Source organism: Salvia splendens, chromosome 17 (genome assembly GCF_004379255.2).
Source record: "Salvia splendens isolate huo1 chromosome 17, SspV2, whole genome shotgun sequence".
Lineage (NCBI taxonomy): Eukaryota > Viridiplantae > Streptophyta > Magnoliopsida > Lamiales > Lamiaceae > Salvia > Salvia splendens.
The window spans coordinates 28,237,174-28,256,826 of record NC_056048.1 but is presented as its reverse complement, the minus strand read 5'-3'; the positions used below and the strand labels follow the sequence as shown (position 1 = coordinate 28,256,826).

The 19,653-nt window shown below is 37.0% G+C and overlaps 2 protein-coding genes and 2 long non-coding RNA genes across 8 annotated transcripts; 1 reads left to right on the top strand and 3 right to left on the bottom strand.

Moving 5' to 3' along the window:
• Positions 1–549: 549 nt before the first annotated feature.
• LOC121775175 (apyrase 2-like) lies at positions 550–6,817 on the bottom strand. Of its 4 annotated transcripts, none has more exons than XR_006045100.1 (12): positions 6,609–6,817; positions 6,273–6,326; positions 5,729–6,162; positions 4,806–4,934; positions 4,656–4,712; positions 4,472–4,564; positions 4,029–4,234; positions 3,730–3,821; positions 3,383–3,597; positions 3,105–3,294; positions 2,066–3,014; positions 550–1,694 (listed from the first exon to the last, which is right to left on the bottom strand). XR_006045100.1 is itself a non-coding variant. In XM_042172183.1 (11 exons), exons 3-11 carry the CDS (start codon positions 5,954–5,956, stop codon positions 2,899–2,901), a joined length of 1,326 nt encoding a protein of 441 aa, XP_042028117.1. In that variant the 5' UTR covers positions 5,957–6,190; positions 6,273–6,326; positions 6,609–6,817; the 3' UTR covers positions 550–2,898. The 4 variants fall into 4 exon arrangements, 2 of the variants coding, with proteins under 2 accessions (XP_042028117.1, XP_042028116.1); XR_006045101.1 differs by having other exon boundaries at positions 550–1,294; XM_042172183.1 differs by having other exon boundaries at positions 550–3,014; positions 5,729–6,190.
• Positions 6,818–7,612: 795 nt separating this feature from the next.
• LOC121773469 lies at positions 7,613–9,180 on the bottom strand. Its single transcript, XR_006044756.1, has 3 exons — positions 9,086–9,180; positions 8,127–8,310; positions 7,613–7,934 (listed from the first exon to the last, which is right to left on the bottom strand). It is a non-coding gene; the product is annotated as an uncharacterized LOC121773469 (long non-coding RNA).
• A 5,404-nt stretch (positions 9,181–14,584) lies between these two features.
• Positions 14,585–16,470, bottom strand: LOC121773586. The gene is made up of 2 exons (XR_006044772.1): positions 14,953–16,470; positions 14,585–14,772 (listed from the first exon to the last, which is right to left on the bottom strand). It is a non-coding gene; the product is annotated as an uncharacterized LOC121773586 (long non-coding RNA).
• Positions 16,471–18,406: 1,936 nt separating this feature from the next.
• LOC121774067 lies at positions 18,407–19,094 on the top strand. Of its 2 annotated transcripts, none has more exons than XR_006044906.1 (2): positions 18,407–18,614; positions 18,671–19,094. XR_006044906.1 is itself a non-coding variant. In XM_042170983.1 (2 exons), the coding sequence occupies exons 1-2, from the start codon at positions 18,435–18,437 to the stop codon at positions 18,972–18,974; spliced, it is 468 nt and encodes a 155-aa protein (XP_042026917.1). In that variant the 5' UTR covers positions 18,407–18,434; the 3' UTR covers positions 18,975–19,094. The 2 variants fall into 2 exon arrangements, 1 of the variants encoding a protein (XP_042026917.1); XM_042170983.1 differs by having other exon boundaries at positions 18,407–18,598.
• Positions 19,095–19,653: the final 559 nt, after the last annotated feature.

The window sequence follows — 19,653 nt, the reverse complement described above, 5'->3', positions numbered from 1 at the left end:
AAGTGAGATCTCGTTAGAATCCTTATGAAATTATCTTTAATTTGATATATGTTGTGCGAAAAATAATTTAAATCGAGAAAGTTATATGCGTTTTAAAGTTATGGATATTTTTCAAAAGTTAGTTACAACTAATTTGTTGTAAATTGACCTTAATACCCTTATTGACGTTGTTTTTGATCGTATTGACATTTCGGAGCTGATGATCTAGGCTCTTGATTTGAATATCTAAGGACTATTATTTAATTATAGTTAGCAATTAAGTAGTATTGAGTTAGCAATATTACACTTCCCTATTAACCTTAATTTGAAGATATAATGTCTAACACTCCCCTATTGACCTTAATTTGAAAATATAATGTTTATCATTTAGTTGTAGTTAGCAATTTAAATACGAGTTAACAATATAACACAACCTTTGTTACATTAATATATTTTCAAGTACTAGAAATATATTTAGTGTAGGGCATAACTATGAATATATTTTAAGACTGACTATCAATTTGGAATTTCTTAAATTTGAGACTACCAAAAAAATAAGAAACATAAAAATTAGGGCAGAAGGTGATACTTGTTAAGCATTCGCCCTACATGTCTTCAGTTTTCTCATTTTTGCCTAAACACATGAAAAACAGATATGTAAAAACATAAGTAAAATTGTACAAGTGGAGATGCGCTGTCTCAAACAAATCGGCGATCATTCCTTCCTTCTTCACCTCCTCAATCGCAAACAATTTTTTTCCATTTATTTCCTTCACAATCAACTGTATATGATATTAACCAATTCTCTTCTTTTAGAAGATGAAAGACTTTCCTAATCAAAGTTGTCTTCCCCAATCCTCCCATTCCCACAATGGTAAGGATGGAAATCAAACGTTCATCGGATCGGCTATTTCCGACACCACCTCATCTCTTCCAATGAATATTGGATCAATTGTGAATGCATCAGTTTCAAAAGCAGCATCTACCAAAGTAGGGGGCACGTCAGCAAGTCTCCCGACAAGGCCAAGCTCAGTTGCCTCATTGTTAATGGACTCCAAATTCTCATTAATTTCTTGGATTCTAACAGCCATATTTCGGGAACGTGCAATGCGATTTGGAGGATGAGAAGCATGCTAGAACCTTTTCTTTCATGGGTTTGATGGGCTTAATCTGTTTGGAGAGAAGATGATGGTTGAGTTCATCCAAAACGTTGTCAGCATCGAAGGCCACATCTTCAAGCTTCTTCAGCCAGCTTTTGACAGCCCCACCGGGAATAGTACGCATCTCAGCCTCGTTCAAGAATTCATGGAGGGTACTGATACGATCATATATCATAGGAAGTTAGGGTAGTAGTATTAGAGTATTATAAATAGGAGAGGTTATTATCATTTTAATCCATCAATGAATGAAATATTTTCCCTAAACTTGTCTTGAGCAACAAGTATAATTTTCGTTCCTTATTTGCTGCCCAACGGAGAACGTCCGTGAAACAGCAAATCGTGAGCTTTCCTTCGAGCTCGTCGAAGGTTCGATCACCTTATCACTCCGAGAAGTTAGTTAACCGGCCTCGTTACCGAGAACGTCCGTAACAACTGGTGCTTAGCTTTTCTGCTTCTTCGTCGAGACCTCGGACAAGTGAGATCTCTTTCTTGGAATGGTCGATAAGGTTTTGAACTACAACTTGAAGGATGGCGGCCATAGCTTCCTCTGCCATTCTTTGTGTATATAACATTGAGATAGAGAAAGAGAGCTAAGTGTAAGTTCTATAATTTACAGTTCATAACCATGATAACATTTTCTTATCCATTTTGTTACATATTTATTTTGTTAGTTTTAATATAAGCATGGTTAGAGTTTTAAATCGGCTTACTTATCAAGAATGCTCTAACCATCCGCAAACTATTATTTTTCCACAAATCACAAAAGCAAGTCAATATCTCACAGATAAATTGATATAACTATCAATAGTGAACAATTGTCGTCAAAAAAATAAAAAAAAATGAGCTTAATAAACGGCACATCTGAGTCATCTCACAATATAATGTAAAGCACAATACATTAATTCTCTAGTTTTTAGTAGACATACCTTTGTTCTTCTCAATATCTTCTTCTCTTCTTTTCTCTTGGAGATAGACGATGGAATGTGTTTTCTCCTACTTGTAGATGATATGCATCTAATGATTATATTTTAGTACTATATTACTACAATTAACATACCACTACTATTTGGCATTGATTAGTTAGAACTATCGACTGTGCCGTGATTCCTAGCTGCCATTGGCACATAATTAACATAAAAAAATTAATTAGCAGGTCATTAGTGGGTTGATTGTCAATTATGGAGGTAGTTTTTAACTACAACAAGCTCCAATTATTGCAGTCTAACGTGCGATTAAGGACTAAGTAAACGACAAAATTGAAAAAAACATGATTGCTCGACTTAAATGGGGTTAGTTAGATTTGAACAAAAAATTTGATTAAGTTAATGAATTGTGTAAGGATTTTGGTTAAACGCTAGTTTGTCCCATTCTAGAAATTTGGATAAGAAGAAGATTAATTTATTTATAACTGTTCGTGCATCAACATCAAGGCGTTTATATGTTAAAAGATGAATTGATTTATTATATATACACGTACTATCCATAAAATATACTAGTATTTCTACTTTTTAACGCCACAAAAAAATGTTGAATCTTTATGTTTTATCAGTACAGTCCGTAAAAATACCAGTAATAATTTCAGGTAAGCTATTCCTATGTTTCAAATACTTATTTCTCATTCTTTAACAAAATTAAACAAGGAATATATTGAATCACGAATTTCGTCACCAAAAAATCCAATTCCAAAAGCAATACTCGCAAACCAGTTGCAGAATATGCACTCAGATCAATAGAATGTGCTAACCGGGAGGCAAAGTAGTTAGGCGGGCGATGAAACAGCCTCGATGGCGCTGCCCAGTGGCCACGCTGCTTCGACCAGTGAATTCTGGTATTTAACTTTTTTCACCAATGTAATTGTTTGCCATGGCTCAATGCCTGCCACATGAAACACACAATCAACAGTTTCGCTTGTGTTCAACCTGTGCACGTGCTCAAACTAACCAAAGCATGGATGCAGTTACCCACCTAACCCATCAACAAGCAGAGTAACCTGATAAACAAGGTCCATGCACATGAATGGAAGGTGTTCTGGTTTCACACGAGGATATGAAGCCTTGGCATCTTCAAGACGAGTTTGACATGCTTGTTTAGCTGCTTCCTCGAAATCAGATGGACGAACTGTTGCAACAGCCAGATTTGGGTTGATAAAACCAGCCTACACAGGAGAATTACCATGATTCAATGACAAGAATGTGCTAATTGTGTCAAGCGGACATGTGTAGAGGGTGTACTACTGTACTTACCTCAGCAGCTCTGTCGAAGAAAAATGAAGCAACGAATAAGTTCTTCAGGCCATCGCCTCCCCCGCCATTCCAGACACCCCCAAACGTACATTTCATATGTGTACAAGATTCATTGACTTTTAGAGCCTTAATAGCTGCCTCCCTACATTTGCTGTGGCTGGAGCCAGAGGGTAAAGCAGAAGCCTTGTACTCTGTTGGCCCATATTTGTAAGAACCTAGAAAATGAACCATATATCATCACCAGTTCCTAAGCATATTACATAATTTCAAGTAAGCTTGTGCTAAACCAAACACAAACGGAAATCAAGATTAGATGAAAATACTGTATCAAGTAGGCTTGTACAAACCATCATAGCCCACAAGTAGACATGGATTCTCAAATTCTTGACTAGTTTTCAAAATCTCAGCTCGAGCAGCCAATAACCCATAATGTAGGTAACTGCAAGTAAAAAATATTGACCCCATAAGAAAGAAAATAGTATCAAGATCATTTACTCTTATCATAAGAGCAAGAAGTACCTTACTAATGAAAATACATCAGTACTCAAACAATCAGTAACAAAGAGAGAAAGAAAAACAACCATAATTAGTAGCATGCATGAAGGCCGAGAGGTAAGAGTAAATAAAAACATTGAGGACTACATACCTGTGAATATAAAGATAATATTTTCTTCCCTTGAGATACATTTCCTGCACGTATGACTCCTCTCCACCAGATACTTTAGGAGCTTTAGCAGCGTCTGACTCTGAGATGGCATATGCCATTTGAACAGAACCACCCCCGAGATCAACCACTCCAACAGTACCGGAGTACTCTTTTCCCAGATTTCCCAATAAATAGTTAATAGTCACCTGTAAACATGTAACCGTATCGACATTAGTTTTCAGAGAACAATGTATACAATGTTGAAGAGTTTAGCACTTGAAAACTGTATATAATTTGCTGGTCATTCTGCAAGCAAGGATCATGTTAAGCTAGTCGAGTACAAATACTTAACTTTAGCTTTCTACAAATGTCAATTTTACAAATGGCAGATAACAATCAACTCTTCACTCAAATGGAATATAAGATAGTATATCTTGACATACCCATTGGTAAGCACCTTCCTGATTGCCATCCAAAACTGTGACCCAGTCATCCTTTGATTTAAATGAGCTTTTTTTCTTCAAATAATCACTCACCTATGCAAAATTTTAGAGGAGTAACTAGAATGAACTAGGAGAAAGGCAAAAAAAGGACAATTGCAATAAGAATTTTGGAGCATGTAATTACTGCTTGTAAAATCTTGTCAGATGCATCACCTTCCAATTGCCTTAGCCCAGCAGTAGCCTGCATGAACATTATTGGTGCAACTCAATTTTTAAGGTTATACAAGGAGATAAGAGCTATTCATGTACTTCATCAGAAAATGACATTCCCTACCCCAACTTTAACTGGTGTGATGGACCGCAGCTCTTCAGGAACTGCTGCTTCAGCTTTTTTAAGTAGTTCTGATAGTGATTTTGCAGCAGCCTCAGAGTCCTTTGCATATGCACTCAGACCTGGTGACAACTACAGATGACAGTCAATACCCAGCATAATGTTAGGAAGAGAGAGAGAGAGAGAGAGTACTAGATGCATAGGCTCTGAAAAAAAAGTAAAATTGTTTATATCCACTAATATATTGAAACAGAGGCTTTACACAAAAAATTAAAAGTATATGTGAAGGACATAAATTATGATAATTGCTACTAGGTCTTGAATTCTAGCACAACCACTGCAAATGCAACAATATTTTAGTAGGAGCCCAGCTCAACATTCCTCTCCATGTCCCCATAAATTATTAGTACAGAAATATTTTGACTTGACTACTTTTCTCGTTTTTTCAAGGTATTGGATATGTGTTCCTAAACAGAAACAAGAGGGGCCCATCTAAGAAGATGCTTCTTGTTTCCAAAGGAAAAGGATCAGAGACACAGCAACCCCAACATAATCGATACCCTCTCCTACAAAAAAAAGCTTATGGCAACACTGAAAATTGACAGTTGAGGACTGAGATAAAATCGACCAGAAGGACATATTTGACCATACAAATACCTAAAAGAATTATCATGTCCTTGCTGATCCCTTCAATCATCTTGCCTGTTCTACATCATAATAACCCCCCCCCCCCCCTCCCTCCATGAACTGCACCACCACCAAAGAAAATATAAGCATCCACTCTCTAAAACTAGAGGAATCTATACATCACTGCAACATTCTTCAACTATACCTATTATCAATCAAAAGTCTCATTAACCAATTATTCAACGCAGGTGAAAGTTTTGAAACAAATACAGCTATAAGAGAAGGGCTAGAAAGATAACCTGCACAAAAAGCTCAAGTTCGTCTCCTATGGGAACAAGAACTAGCTGCTTGTTAAAGCAGAAGACGTGCACCCGACTGCCAGAACTTCCAGCATCAAAGATAACCGCGTATTTCTTAGACATGAATTCGGGCGCAAACTTTCGAGGGATAGAATCAGGAGACGATCTCGAGGGCATGAGAAATAGCACAAAGGTAATCAGCAGGAGAGGGACAAAAACCAATAGCATCGCACAACGCCATCTCTGGAACTTGTCCGAAAAGGTCTCGTGCTGCCTGTTTCTCTTCAAAACCTTCTCCGTCTGAACTTGCTGCTGCTCATCCAAAAGCTCAGCCGCAGACGGCGATCGAAATCGAATCTGGCCGTTCCCCCCACCAGACTTCAATGGCTGAGTGTCCTGCACCGACTCCAACTCTTCCTGCTCGTCGGCTTTCCCTTCAAATCAGATACTCAACTTGTAGAGCTAAGAAAGCAGAAAGAAGAATCAAACAGAGATTCATCCTTTCAAAAGTTTCAAAGCGATAAACTGTAGGCTTAATGCTTACAAAATGATTTAGCTCCTTCCATCCACAACTCTACCCAATCCAACGCGGATCCGTCTGGATGCAAACACATTCAAGCTAGATATGAATAATCTCGATCGTATTAACCAAATCACACAAAATTAACAAAACAACAAAACGAATTCGGTTTCACATTGCAAAATAACTCCGCCTACAATACAGTTCGGGATCTACCAGGATCTAACCTCACTCCTTCCAATTTCATAAATCCAATTGCACCTCAACCAAATCGATCATTTGCATTATGGAAATTAAGCTAAAGATGAACGGCTGAATAGATTAGAAATGAAAACCACCATATCTGAAAAGATAACTGACCTGAAAATAATTCGACGGAAGCAGTCGAGAGAGGATCTCTATCTCTATCTGTCTCCTCTCCTCTCCTCTCCTCTCCTCTCTCTCTAGAACAACAATACAGAGGAAAGACAGGAGAGCGCTGCCGAAGTGTTAGTTTTGGAGAGCGTGCATGAACATTGAGTTGAGGAAGACGCAAAGTGAAGGGAAACTTTAGATTTGTTTCTCTGGATTTTTTTTCTACCACGATTCTTATTTTTCAAGCAATTGTTATATTTTAATTGGATAAAAGATGATCCAATCGTCATTGTACGATTGTTTATTTTCATTTTTCGTAGTACTTTAATTTAACAAAATTTATTTTCAAAGCTTCATTTACTAGTATGCGTTATAGAGAGGACACTTCATTTCCTACTTTTTTAGTGGCAAATATATCAAACACTACTATATTACGTGGCTAATTATTTAAAATATCGAACTACGCAAGACTTGATTTTCTTTCATTTTGAACAAAAGAGATGAGATGGAAAATGAAATTTGGAACTTGTTTCATATAAAATTGATAACCAAGGTCTTAAAAAACAATTTAGGACATAAATTTGGGTCTTATTATTATTATTATTTGGTAAGAAAAGCGGGCAGAGCCTGATTACACACTAACGAACGTAAGAAACACTTAATCTATCATGCATCAACCAAATACTAAGACCGGAGGGGACTCTATAACATGGACACCTTAGTTTGATAGCACCAAGATTTTAAGATTTTTAGTTGTTGTCAATAATTTAGTTATTCTCAATAAATTGTTTAGGACTTTGATTAGCATTTCGTCTAAAATAATGATATAAAAATTTATAGCTCAAGTGGTCAACTATCTCCAAGATTAATACTATTAGTTATAGGAATTGAGAAACACAAATTAGGTTCTTAATGGTTCTAGCAATTTGACTTTGCACCAAATTTCTAATAATTTTGGCATTTTTAAATTCTAAGATACAAATAAAAAAAACAAAATCACAAAGACTCAGTTTTATGAAGGTACAAACTTTTTAATTTAAAATGAACAAGTCTGAACAGATAAAGCGAGGGCCAAACAATGCAAAATTCAATCACAATTGTCAAGTCATGTCCTACTACTATTTAAAAGTAAAGCATTATCTGATACGATCTTAAACACCCAAGGCATGTATTGATCACAACATATGTTTTCACTACAAATGAGAGTAATTAATTTCCATCAAAACAGTCTTCAAACATATACTGAGAAAAGCTCAAGCTAAATCCCTTTCGACGTGCTACAACTCTCCAAAGGCGGATCGTTCCAGCTTCAAAGGTCCAGCACACTTAGACCTGCAAATGCAGCAAATAAATTCGTTTCAAAATTCATTTCAGTTAGGCACTCCTAAGACTACACAAGGAATATATGTTCAGCAATTCAGACGCACGGATAATAGCAATTAATAAGATTTTGAAAGGAGATAAGGTGCGACAAAATTCTGATAAAATTATACGGACAGTAAGAGCAATGCTGGAAAATTATACCTGGTGGAAGGGATTGCTTCAACTTGTCGGCCTTCTCAAGGTCAAAGACACATAGGGTGTAAAGGTATTTCGAGCACCTGACCTTGAACTTGACAACATCCTTGCTCTTCTTGATCTTCACGGACTGGGCATCCTTCCTCCTTGCAGTGAGCAGGAAGTCCTTTATCTCGTGAATCTGTTTCGGCTGTAAATAGCAATAGAATTGAACCAGGGCCATCAGAATCCAAGGCAATATAAAAAATTGAAATCGATATATACAACAGCTATTCAGGTATATAGAAACGAGAATTGCCTCACGAGGGCAGAACAAAACTTAAATACAATAACACCTAGTCTAGTTCAGTAGTACTACCTCAGAGAAATTCCAAAGTAAAATCAAGTATGATAATTCTTAAAAGAAGAAAGGCCATTATCAATATATGATCTTCACAACAAGGCTCAACAATGCAACAGACAAAATAAGGAGTATAATTAGAGTTTAAATTATTCCAAAACACAAATTATACGAAAAAAATGTGCTGAATACAAAAGCAAAGCTATAATACATTGCTAGAATCATAAAAAAATCATGTTCAACAAAAAAAACGAGCTAGCATATTGCATAGACATTAACTATTCAAAACACACAGCTGCACTAACTACATTTCTTTTTGTTAACATAATCAGAAACTTTAAACTGATAGCTGCAAGAAAATATCAATCTATTACCCTTTACAACTAAATCAAGAGCTTTCAACATAAATCCAGCTTATCACGCTTGAATCAAGCTCAAATCACACCGTAAACAATACTAGCAAGATCAAAACGCATATTCATATAGATGGCAGCTGCAAATCAAATTAAGAACAACAAAACGGCACAGAAAAATTAAACAACGTGAATCAGAAGAAGACACAAACAGATTTCAGCTCAATCGATGCAATAAATGAAAAACAGTAGATTGATTCAATGGAGAGTACCATTTTGGGTAGGATGGCGGATGCAAGCGAAGAAGAAGAGTGAGCCAAAAACCCTAATTTTAGGGAGCGTTGATTTGTGCGAGCTTATATATACCATAGATATGAAACCTTAATGGGCCTTGATTTAATGATTGCCCAGTTTGTAAGAAATTAGCGTTTCTTTAGGCCTGTAACAAACTAACCTTTTTTCTCTTACTTTTGCATACAAAATAATTTAAAAAAATAGCCCAAGTTCGATACTTTTGTAATTTTTAGTCTATATTTATGATAATTATAATATTAGCCCAAGTTCAAATTTGGATCAGTTGGCGCAAAGAAAATGCTTTTGTTTCATCAATTGTTCTTAAAGAATTATTAAAATTATTAGTTTGTACGTAAATATTATATTAATTCAAATATAAATGTCAAATAAATTATTACCCTAATATATGTTGAGTGGATTAAATTAAAATAAAATAAGAGAGATGAAAAAAACAGAAGAGATAAGAGGGAGTAACGTAGGTGAATGAATAGAGTATGATTAAATGTTTTACTTTTCTTAAAAAAGAAATTATTCAATTTAATTGGGATATCCAAAAAGGAATATGACTCCCTTCCTATTTTCTCCTTGACTTAGTTGGAACATGGGAAGTAAGTATTTTTTTATACAAATGTTTTAATTTGGCTATCGTTAATTTGACAAACCAATTTCATATTTGATCTCATCTCAATCCCAATAACAAACACTTCTTATTCCAATGTATCTCTATCGACATATATGTATATAAATATGCGAAATGGAGTAGGAGTAGGAGTTGGTTTTATTTAAGAAATCAACTTTTTTATCTTATTAACTAATGTGTCCTAGTTCGAGTATAACTCGATTATCTTATGTTGATAGGATTTATATTTCGCATATAAAGGATGCAGGGTTCGTATCACTATCTCCACCCCTTCCCCCTTCTTCTAATCTCTTGAAAAAAGATCATTAGCAATGAACGACAGAGATTCTCTTACATCTCCCCGTGCAATCCCTCTTGAGATTTTGAGTTGTCTGCAAATCATGGGGCAACATCATCGATTCTCAATCTTTCCAAAAACGGCACACTCAAAACTACAACAACAATGACAACAAACCAGACGACACGGTATGTCTACAAGTTAGTTTCCGCAATGTTGGAAACCGAGTACTGCAGGAGCTGTCAATAAAGCTCCAACACAACAAGTCAGTATTGTCACATGCATCCGACTACTATACCGGCTCCTCGTTTGGCTACTGGTCTCCCAACGGTCTACTTAGGTTAGCTGGACCGGTTAAGGGTCTAATATGCATTAACCCTAGTAATCCCGAGTTTGGCATAGCCATATGCATGTTAGGATGCCTATAAATAGGGGTGAGTTGTAACATTTTGAATAAGTTGAGAAGTTGAGAGAATTTGATAAATAAATAGTGTCTAGTTTTTCTCACACCAACATCTCCTAAATCACTTCCCAAATATTCCACCCATTGTCTCCTAAAATATTTCCTCCAAACTAAAATACTCTTCCAACATATATCCTATATATTCCAACAAAGTGATATTAGAGCCATAAGTTCCTACCTATAGTATGGCTAACTTGCCGTCGTTTCAAGTCCCCATGCTCAATATGAGCAATTTCGATAATTGGAGTATCAAGATGAAAGCGTTATTGGGAGCTCACGACGTTTGGGAGATCGTGGAGAGTGGCTACGAGGAGCCGCAAGACGAGGCTAGTCTATCCCAACAATAAAGGGATAGATTGCGAGATGCGAGAAAGAGAGACAAGAAGGCTCTCTATCTCATCTACCAAGCTCTAGGGGGCGACGATTTCGAGAAGATCTCGAGTGCAAGCGCCGCCAAAGAAGCGTGGAAGAAGCTCCAAATCTCGTGTATTGGAGCGGATCGAGTAAAGAAGGTACGTCTCCAAACTTTAAGAGGAGAATTTGAATATTTGCATATGAAAGAGTCCGAATCAATTTCGGATTACTTTTCAAGAGTCTTGGCGGTGTCAATGAAAAGAAATGGTGAAAAATTGGAGGATGTTAGAATCATGGAAAAAATATTGCGCTCTCTAACCCCTAATTTTGAGCACATAGTAGTGACAATAGAAGAAACAAAAGATTTGGAGGAAATGACTATCGATCACTTATTGGGATCGCTACAAGCATATGAGGAGAAACAAAAGAAGAGAAACAAAAGAAGAAGCAAGAAATTGTGGAGCAACTTCTAAAGTTGCAAGTAAGTCCAAAGGAGAAAGAAGAAAGTTCGGGCAATGGTGGTGGTCGACAAGGAAGAGTTCCCGGACAAAGACAAGATCGCGGTCGTGGTCGAGGATATGCTCGTGGACGTGGTCAGGGATATTTTGCAAATAATGAAGAAAGAAAGGAGTTCCCAAATATGAGACGAGGAAGGAGCTCCCCACAATCGAGGTACGATAAATCTTCAATACGGTGTTATAATTGTCATAGATATGGGCACTATGCTTCCGAGTGCAGAGACACAAAATCAAAAGTTGAAGAGAAGGCCAATTACATGGAGAATACGAATGAAGAAAATGGATGTGTTCTTCTAGCTTATAAAGGAGAAGCTGGAAGAAAAGATGATATGTGGTACCTTGACATAGGAGCTAGCAACCATATGTGCGGGAACAGGAACATGTTCGTGGAGCTTGATGAATCAGTAAGTGGCAATGTCTCCTTTGGTGATGAATCTAAAATTCCAATTAAAGGAAAAGACAAGATTTTAATTCGTTCGAAGAATGGAGCTCATGATTTTATTTCAAACGTATATTACGTGCCCAACATGAGAAACAATATATTGAGTCTTGGACAACTCTTAGAGAAATGTTATAACATTCATATGAAAGATTATAGTCTTTCAATAAGAGATGGCAAAAATGATTAATCGCCAAGGTGCCAATGTCCAAGAATAGAATGTTTTTATTAAATGTTCAAAATGATGTGGTGAAGTGTCTTCAAGCATGTTATAAAGATAAATCTTGGCTATGGCATCTTTGATTTGGGCACCTGAATTTTGGTAGCTACCACCCATCAAGAATCCTGATCAACTCTGTGAATGATGCTTAGTTGGGAAGCACTTTAGAAAGCCGTTCCCAAAGGAGTCGAGTTCGAGAGCTCAGAAGCCATTGGAGTTAATCCATGCATATGTGTGTGGACCAATCAAGCCAAGCTCCCTCGGTAAAAATAATTATTTCCTACTTTTCATTGATGATTTTTCAAGAAAAACGTGGGTATACTTCTTAAAGCAGAAATCAGAAGCATTTGACGCTTTCAAGAAGTTCAAGGCTGCCGCCGAGAAAGAAAGTGGTCTAGAAATCAAAGCAATGAGGACCGACCGAGGTGGAGAATTCACATCAAGGGAGTTTCTAGAATTTTGCAAAGAAAACGGAATTCGGCGGCTACTAACAGTTCCGAGATCCCCCCAGCAGAATGGAGTGGCTGAACGAAAGAATAGGACCATCATTGAGATGACTTGAAGCATGCTAAAGACGAAGAATTTGCCAAAAGAGCTTTGGGCAGAAGCAGTGGCGTGCGCCGTGTACCTGTCTAACAGGTCCCCAACAAAAAGTGTGTGGGGAATGACGCCTCAAGAAGCTTGGAGTGGAAGAAAACCAGGGATCGCCCATTTGAGAGTGTTCGGGAGCAAAACCTATGCACACGTACCAAATCAGACGAGGAGTAAACTCAATGACAAAAGCAAGCCATTCATCTTCATCGGGTATAACTCTAACACTAAAGGCTATAAGTTATATGATCCAACTTCACAGAAAACCATGATTATCCGAGATGTGGAGTTCGATGAAGAAGGAGTATGGGATTTCAGCTCGAAGAATGACTTCACCTTCATACCTCAATTTGGAGATCAAAGAACGGACGAACAGACGAGAGATGTGCAACAAGAACAAACACCCACATCATCTATCAGAGGCTCGCCACCATCTTTCTTGAATGAAAGAGCCACACAACGTACACGAAGCTTGGATGGAGTATATGACGACACTGAAAGGTTAGAAGATCTCACCTTATTTTGCCTATTTGCTGATTGTGAACCAGTTAGCTTTAAAGAAGCTACGACAAGTGAAAATTGGCGAGTCGCGATGGATGAAGAAATCAAAGCCATCGAGAAGAATGACACGTGAGAGCTGGTGACACTGCCAAAAAGGACACAAGGCTATTAGAGTTAAGTGGGTGTATAAAATCAAGAAGAATTCCAACGGTGAAGTTGAAAGATATAAAGCTAGACTCGTCGCAAAAGGATATAGCCAAAGAGCTGGAATCGACTATAATGAAGTATTTGCTCCTATCGCTCGCTTAGAAACTATTAGACTAATACTATCTCTTGCAGCCCAGAATAGATGGAAGATTTATCAAATAGATGTGAAGTCGGCTTTCTTGAATGGATTTCTTGATAAAGAAGTCTACATCAAGCAACCTGAAGGTTATGTGGTGAATGGGCAAGAAGACAAAGTTTTGAGGTTGAAGAAAGCTTTGTACGGGCTAAAGCAAGCACCGAGAGCGTGGAATACCAGGATTGACAAATATCTTGAAGATAACGGCTTCACCAAATGCCCACATGAGCATGAGCTCTATGTGAAAAGTAAAGGAAATGATATCCTAATAGTATGCTTGTATTTGGATGATCTCATTTTCACAGGAAACAATCCAAACATGTTCGAGGAATTCAAGAAGGCCATGACTGAAGAATTCGAGATGACAGACATCGGGCTGATGGCATACTACCTCGGAGTAGAAGTAAAACAACGTAAAGATGGAGTATTCATCACACAAGAACACTATGCAAAGGAGATTCCGAAGAAGTTCAAAATGGAGGATTGCAAACCAATCAACACACCGGTAGAATGCGGGATCAAGCTATCAAAGAACGATAAAGAGGAAAAGGTGAATCCGACACTATACAAGAGCCTGGTTGGAAGCCTGCGGTACTTAACTTGCACAAGGCCGGATATATTGTACGCAACAGGACTCGTAAGTCGCTACATGGAGAATCCAACCACTACCCACGTCAAGGCAGCGAAGAGAATACTCTGATATCTCAAAGGTACGATCGACTATGGCCTATTATATTCAGCTACTAATGATTATAGACTTGTTGGCTATAGTGACAGTGATTAGCATTTCGTCTAAAATAATGATATAAAAATTTATAGCTCAAGTGGTCAACTGTCTCCAAGATTAATACTATTAGTTATAGGAATTGAGAAACACAAATTAGGTTCTTAATGGTTCTAGCAATTTGACTTTGCACCAAATTTCTAATAATTTTGGCAATTTTAAATTTTAACATACAAATTAAAGAACAAAATCACAAAGACTCAGTTTTATGAAGGTACTAACTTTTTAGTTTAAAATGAACAAGTCTGAACAAATAAAGCGAGCTAGGGCCAAACAATGCAAAATTCAATCTCAATTGTCAAGTCATGTCATGTCCTACTACTATTTAAAAGTAAAGCATTATCTGATACGATCTTAAACACCCAAGGCATGTATTGATCACAACATATGTTTTCACTACAAATGAGAGTAATTAATTTCCATCAAAACAGTCTTCAAACATATACTGAGAAAAGCTCAAGCTAAATCCCTTTCGACGTGCTACAACTCTCCAAAGGCAGATCGTTCCAGCTTCAAAGGTCCAGCACACTTAGACCTGCAAATGCAGCAAATAAATTCGTTTCAGTTAGGCACTCCTAAAACTACACAAGGAATATATGTTCAGCAATTCAGACGCACCGATAATAGCAATTAATAAGATTTTGAAAGGAGATAAGGTGCGACAAAATTCTGATAAAATTATATGGACAGTAAGAGCAATGCTGGCAAATTATACCTGGTGGAAGGGATTGCTTCAACTTGTCGGCCTTCTCAAGGTCAAAGACACATAGGGTGTAGAGGTATTTCGAGCACCTGACCTTGAACTTGACAACATCTTTGCTCTTCTTGATCTTCACGGACTGGGCATCCTTCCTCCTTGCAGTGAGCAGGAAGTCCTTTATCTCGTGAATCTGTTTCGGCTGTAAATAGCAATAGAATTGAACCAGGGCCATCAGAATCCAAGGCAATATAAAAAATTGAAATCGATATATACAACAGCTATTCAGGTATATAGAAACGAGAATTGCCTCACGAGGGCAGAACAAAACTTAAATACAATAACACCTAGTCTAGTTCAGCAGTACTACCTCAGAGAAATTCCAAAGTAAAACCAAGTATGATAATTCTTAAAAGAAGAAAGGCCATTATCAATATATGATCTTCACAACAAGGCTCAACAGACAAAATAAGGAGTATAATTAGAGTTTGAATTATTCCAAAACACAAATTATACGAAAAAATGTGCTGAATACAAAAGTAAGGGGACCCGTGGCGTACACCCGAACTCCATATTAGTATGATATTGTCCGCTTTGGGCAAAGCCCTCACGGTTTTGCTCTTAGGGTACTTCCCAAAAGGCATCATACTAATGGAGTTGGGGTAGCCCATTTATATGCTTGCAACTCTTGTTCATTTTTCACTATGGGATATTGTTTGCCCTCACGATTCTCCCCTCAAACCAAGACCACCAGACCAAGACCACATGTCCACCCCATGTTACAGGTCACCAGATCAGCACAGGTCTTAATCGAGCTTACACAGAGACATTGGAGAACTTGCAAGCGCAATCCACCACCCCGAGCCACACAGGCCCAACCCTGAACCAGTCTGTAGGGATCAGACCAGTTCGGATTCACTATTTACCAAGATCTCTTTGTTCTTCATACAAGAGAGCTCAACCAAACTTTCAACCATGGGCTGATTTTAATCAAGAATACAAGCTACAAGAAATTGCTAATCAACTATTACAATTATAGTTAAGAACCCTAGCACATTCTTGATTAACCGTCGTCACTTCTTGAAGGTTTCTGCACACTCAATGAACTTGTTAGTAATAACAAACATGATCATGCTAGATCTAAAGATATTACACAAGAAGATCAAGAGTCAAGAAGAACACAGAATAGATCAAGGTGATGGCTCAGCCACACCCCTATAGAACTGATCTATTCTCTAGAAACCAGACCCAAGGGAGAATCGTTGAATCCGACTAGTGATTAACCTCACACCGTCGATAACAACACCATACGACTCCTTCACACCGGATCTAGAAGCACAGAACACAACATCGCGCCAAATCTCTCACACACAAAACCCTAGATTTCACAAATACATTGGCAACCGAAGTAGTTGCCTTCACCAGCAAGACCACCGGTCAATCACTCAAAGAAATAGTGATAAACTGAAGAGAAACCGCCGGAAAAGACATCGGAGAAGAAGAGAGAAGAGAGAGAGAATTCACTGAATCGAGTGAGTAGAGAGGGAGAATAGAGAGTAAATGGAAGTGGAAGGGCCGTCTCACACATAACAAACACACATCTCAATCCAACGGTCCCAAATCACAATTCGGGTGAGTGACAACGTGGCACAATCAGACGGTAAAGAGGAAGAGATTTGAGCTCAGCCTAATTAATTCTGCATGGGCCAGAATTAATTAACGGCCCAAATAAATTCCACCAACAAATATTCAACGATGACCTTTTGAAATTATCTATTAAGGTATATATATGTGTATATATTTGGATTATTTGCCTTTAATTACAAGACATAAATTTAGATAGATATACAATTAATTATGATAAAATTTTGATTCAAATACATGAACTTAGAGCTTTTCTCTAAAAACTAATAACTAATCAAAAGAAGGAATTAATAACTAATCAAAATAAGGAATTAGTTAACTAAATCAAAATGCAATTTTTTGGAGGTATACAAAACAAATGCACGGTTCCTAGAGAGAGATATTGCACCGAATATTCAACAAATTCAACATTTATTGATCAATAGAATGGCTTACTTAATTTGATTTCATTTGATTTAACCCTTTTCTTTATAGTGATGCTCCCGCCTTACTCAGATAATTTCAATAAATTGTTTAATTAATTATAGAATGACTGCCAATCTCTGCCGTTGCTACCACGCAACATGCATGTTAAAAATTCGTACACGAAGTTATGTACTTAGCCATGTATAATAATATCATAATTTCTATCATTTTTTTATTCTAGGTGGGTTTGATAGACCACAAGGAATTCAAAATATTAGACAAAAATAATAAATTCATGGGCTGGCTAATAAACATAAATTTCCTAGTCTGTATGTCTATTATTCTAGGTGGGTTAGATAGACCACAAGTAATTCATGATATTAGACAAAAATAATAAATTCATGGGCGGACTAATAAACATAAATTTCCTAGCATGTTTGTCCATACTATATTTTTAGTAAGTAATATTTAGTTATATTATAATTCAAAATTGACAAAGTATTAGATGCAAGTGGTACCATAATAAGGATTTGAATCGATTAGTTATATATGCAACACATCAATAAGGAGTAATGACAATTTAACTAACTTCACATTCCTCCACCTACCCAACTAATTTTCCTAACACAGAATTTAGAGTAAAATAAAGTAAATCAATTAGTAGTATAGTTCTTATAATCTCTACACAAATATAAGGAGTAATTAAATTGAATTTAGTGTTTCCGGTATTAAATGATCATTTAAAGGACATGAAAAATGAAGTTAGGTATATCAGTTATTTTTCACTTTTCACCTGTCCAAAACCGTCTGCAACACGTGGCTGAGCAGAGCCGCTTCCAGCTCCTTCCCCAGCAGCGCCGCCCCTGACAGAATCATCCTAATCGAGCTCAGGTCGAAGTTATCCACCGGCGGAATTACTATTGACATAGATGTTTCATATTTTTATTAGTGTGATGGTAGAACGTGTCGCAGAATTATTTCACCTACTGACATAGATCAATTATGTCTTGAACTAGTCTTTTCAAGTGATGTTTCAAAGCTAGTAAAGATGATTTTTGGTACTCCTTCGTCCGCAAAATGATGTTCATGTTTGACTTGGCGCGGTTTTCAAAGATATTTTATACATTATTTTTATATTTCTAAGGTCGAGGCTATATTAGTAAATTCCTTGTAATTTAAGATTGAAATAGTGTTGCACATATTATTATTACTGATTTTTCATGATAATAAAACAGTCATTTTCAGCCTTAATTCAACTGGCCCTTGCCCATCAAACGAGTCACACAGAAAATTTAACCAATAATCAAACACTACATTGGGTCATTAAATGCAAAATGAATGCCTCTATCTACCAATTCTAACACACCCTTATTTTATAAATAATAACCCTTCAATCTCAACTCCTCTTTGTAGTGCATAGACATCTCCTCTGCCACAACCGGAAATCGAAGATGTACGGAACAATATCCGTTGAGAAGACGGTTGACGTACCGGCAACCGAAGCGTGGAAGCTCCACAGCACTCTCCAGATCCCCAAATTGGTGAAGGAAGCCCTCCCCGACCTCATCAGCCGGATCGACGTCGTCAAAGGCGCGGTGCCGGAACCATTCTCGATGTCGGTTTCCAGCCAGGTACCATCCACATTCAATTCAATTATCCGAGTTAATTTAATTGATTAATTGAGCAGGGATGGGAGGGGGATGGAAGTCGTACAAAGAGAAATTCACGGTGGTGGATCACGAGAAGCGTGTGAAGGAGGCAGAAGTCGTGGAAGGTGGATTTCTGGATTTAGGGTTCACGCTGTATCGTGTGAGATTCGAAGTGATAGAGGTGGAGGGAAACGAGAAGCAATGTATAATTCGACATGGGATCGAGTACGAGCTCAAAGAGGAAGCTGCATCGAATTTTGCGCTCGTTGCCGTTCAACCACTCATCACCATGATGCAACGCTGTGTTCAGTATTTGCTCCGCAACAATGGCAATTGATCTAGTATTAGCCACAACAATGACAATTGATCTACTATTAACTTGGGGCTGTGTGTTTTACTTTCATGTTTACTAAAATAAATTTCTATCCTCCTACTATATTTATATATGTATTTCATTTTCTCTTTTCCATGCTTTTAATAAAAACAATCAATATGAATCTTCATATTTTATCAATTCATAACTACGAAGTCTTGAAAAAGCCGCCACAAGAAAATCCTACTCCCTCCGTCCGTTAGCTATTAAAATACTACTAATACCTAAAAATTCATGCACAGATTAATTTATGATCCGACAATAATGTTATAGATATTCAACAGTTGCTATATTCATACCACTCGTAGCGGCGGGTGGAACTGGTTCCCTATTGAACTAATAAAAACTAAACAAAATAAAAAAAATCAAATAAGATTATAATATCTTCTTCAATAATAGATATCACATTTTTTAAATTTATTTTAGAAAAATGTCACACTTAACACAAAAATAAATATCTTCTAAAATCATGTGCTATAGTCAATGGCGGAGTTGTGAGGGTTCCCAGGTTCTATGGGACCCCAACAATTTTACAAAAAAATCAGGGGTATTTTTGTAATTTTATATTAAAATTAAATTAATACTATTATTTAATATTTAATTAGGATTAACCCTCACCATTAATCAACAGATTCTGCACAATCTACT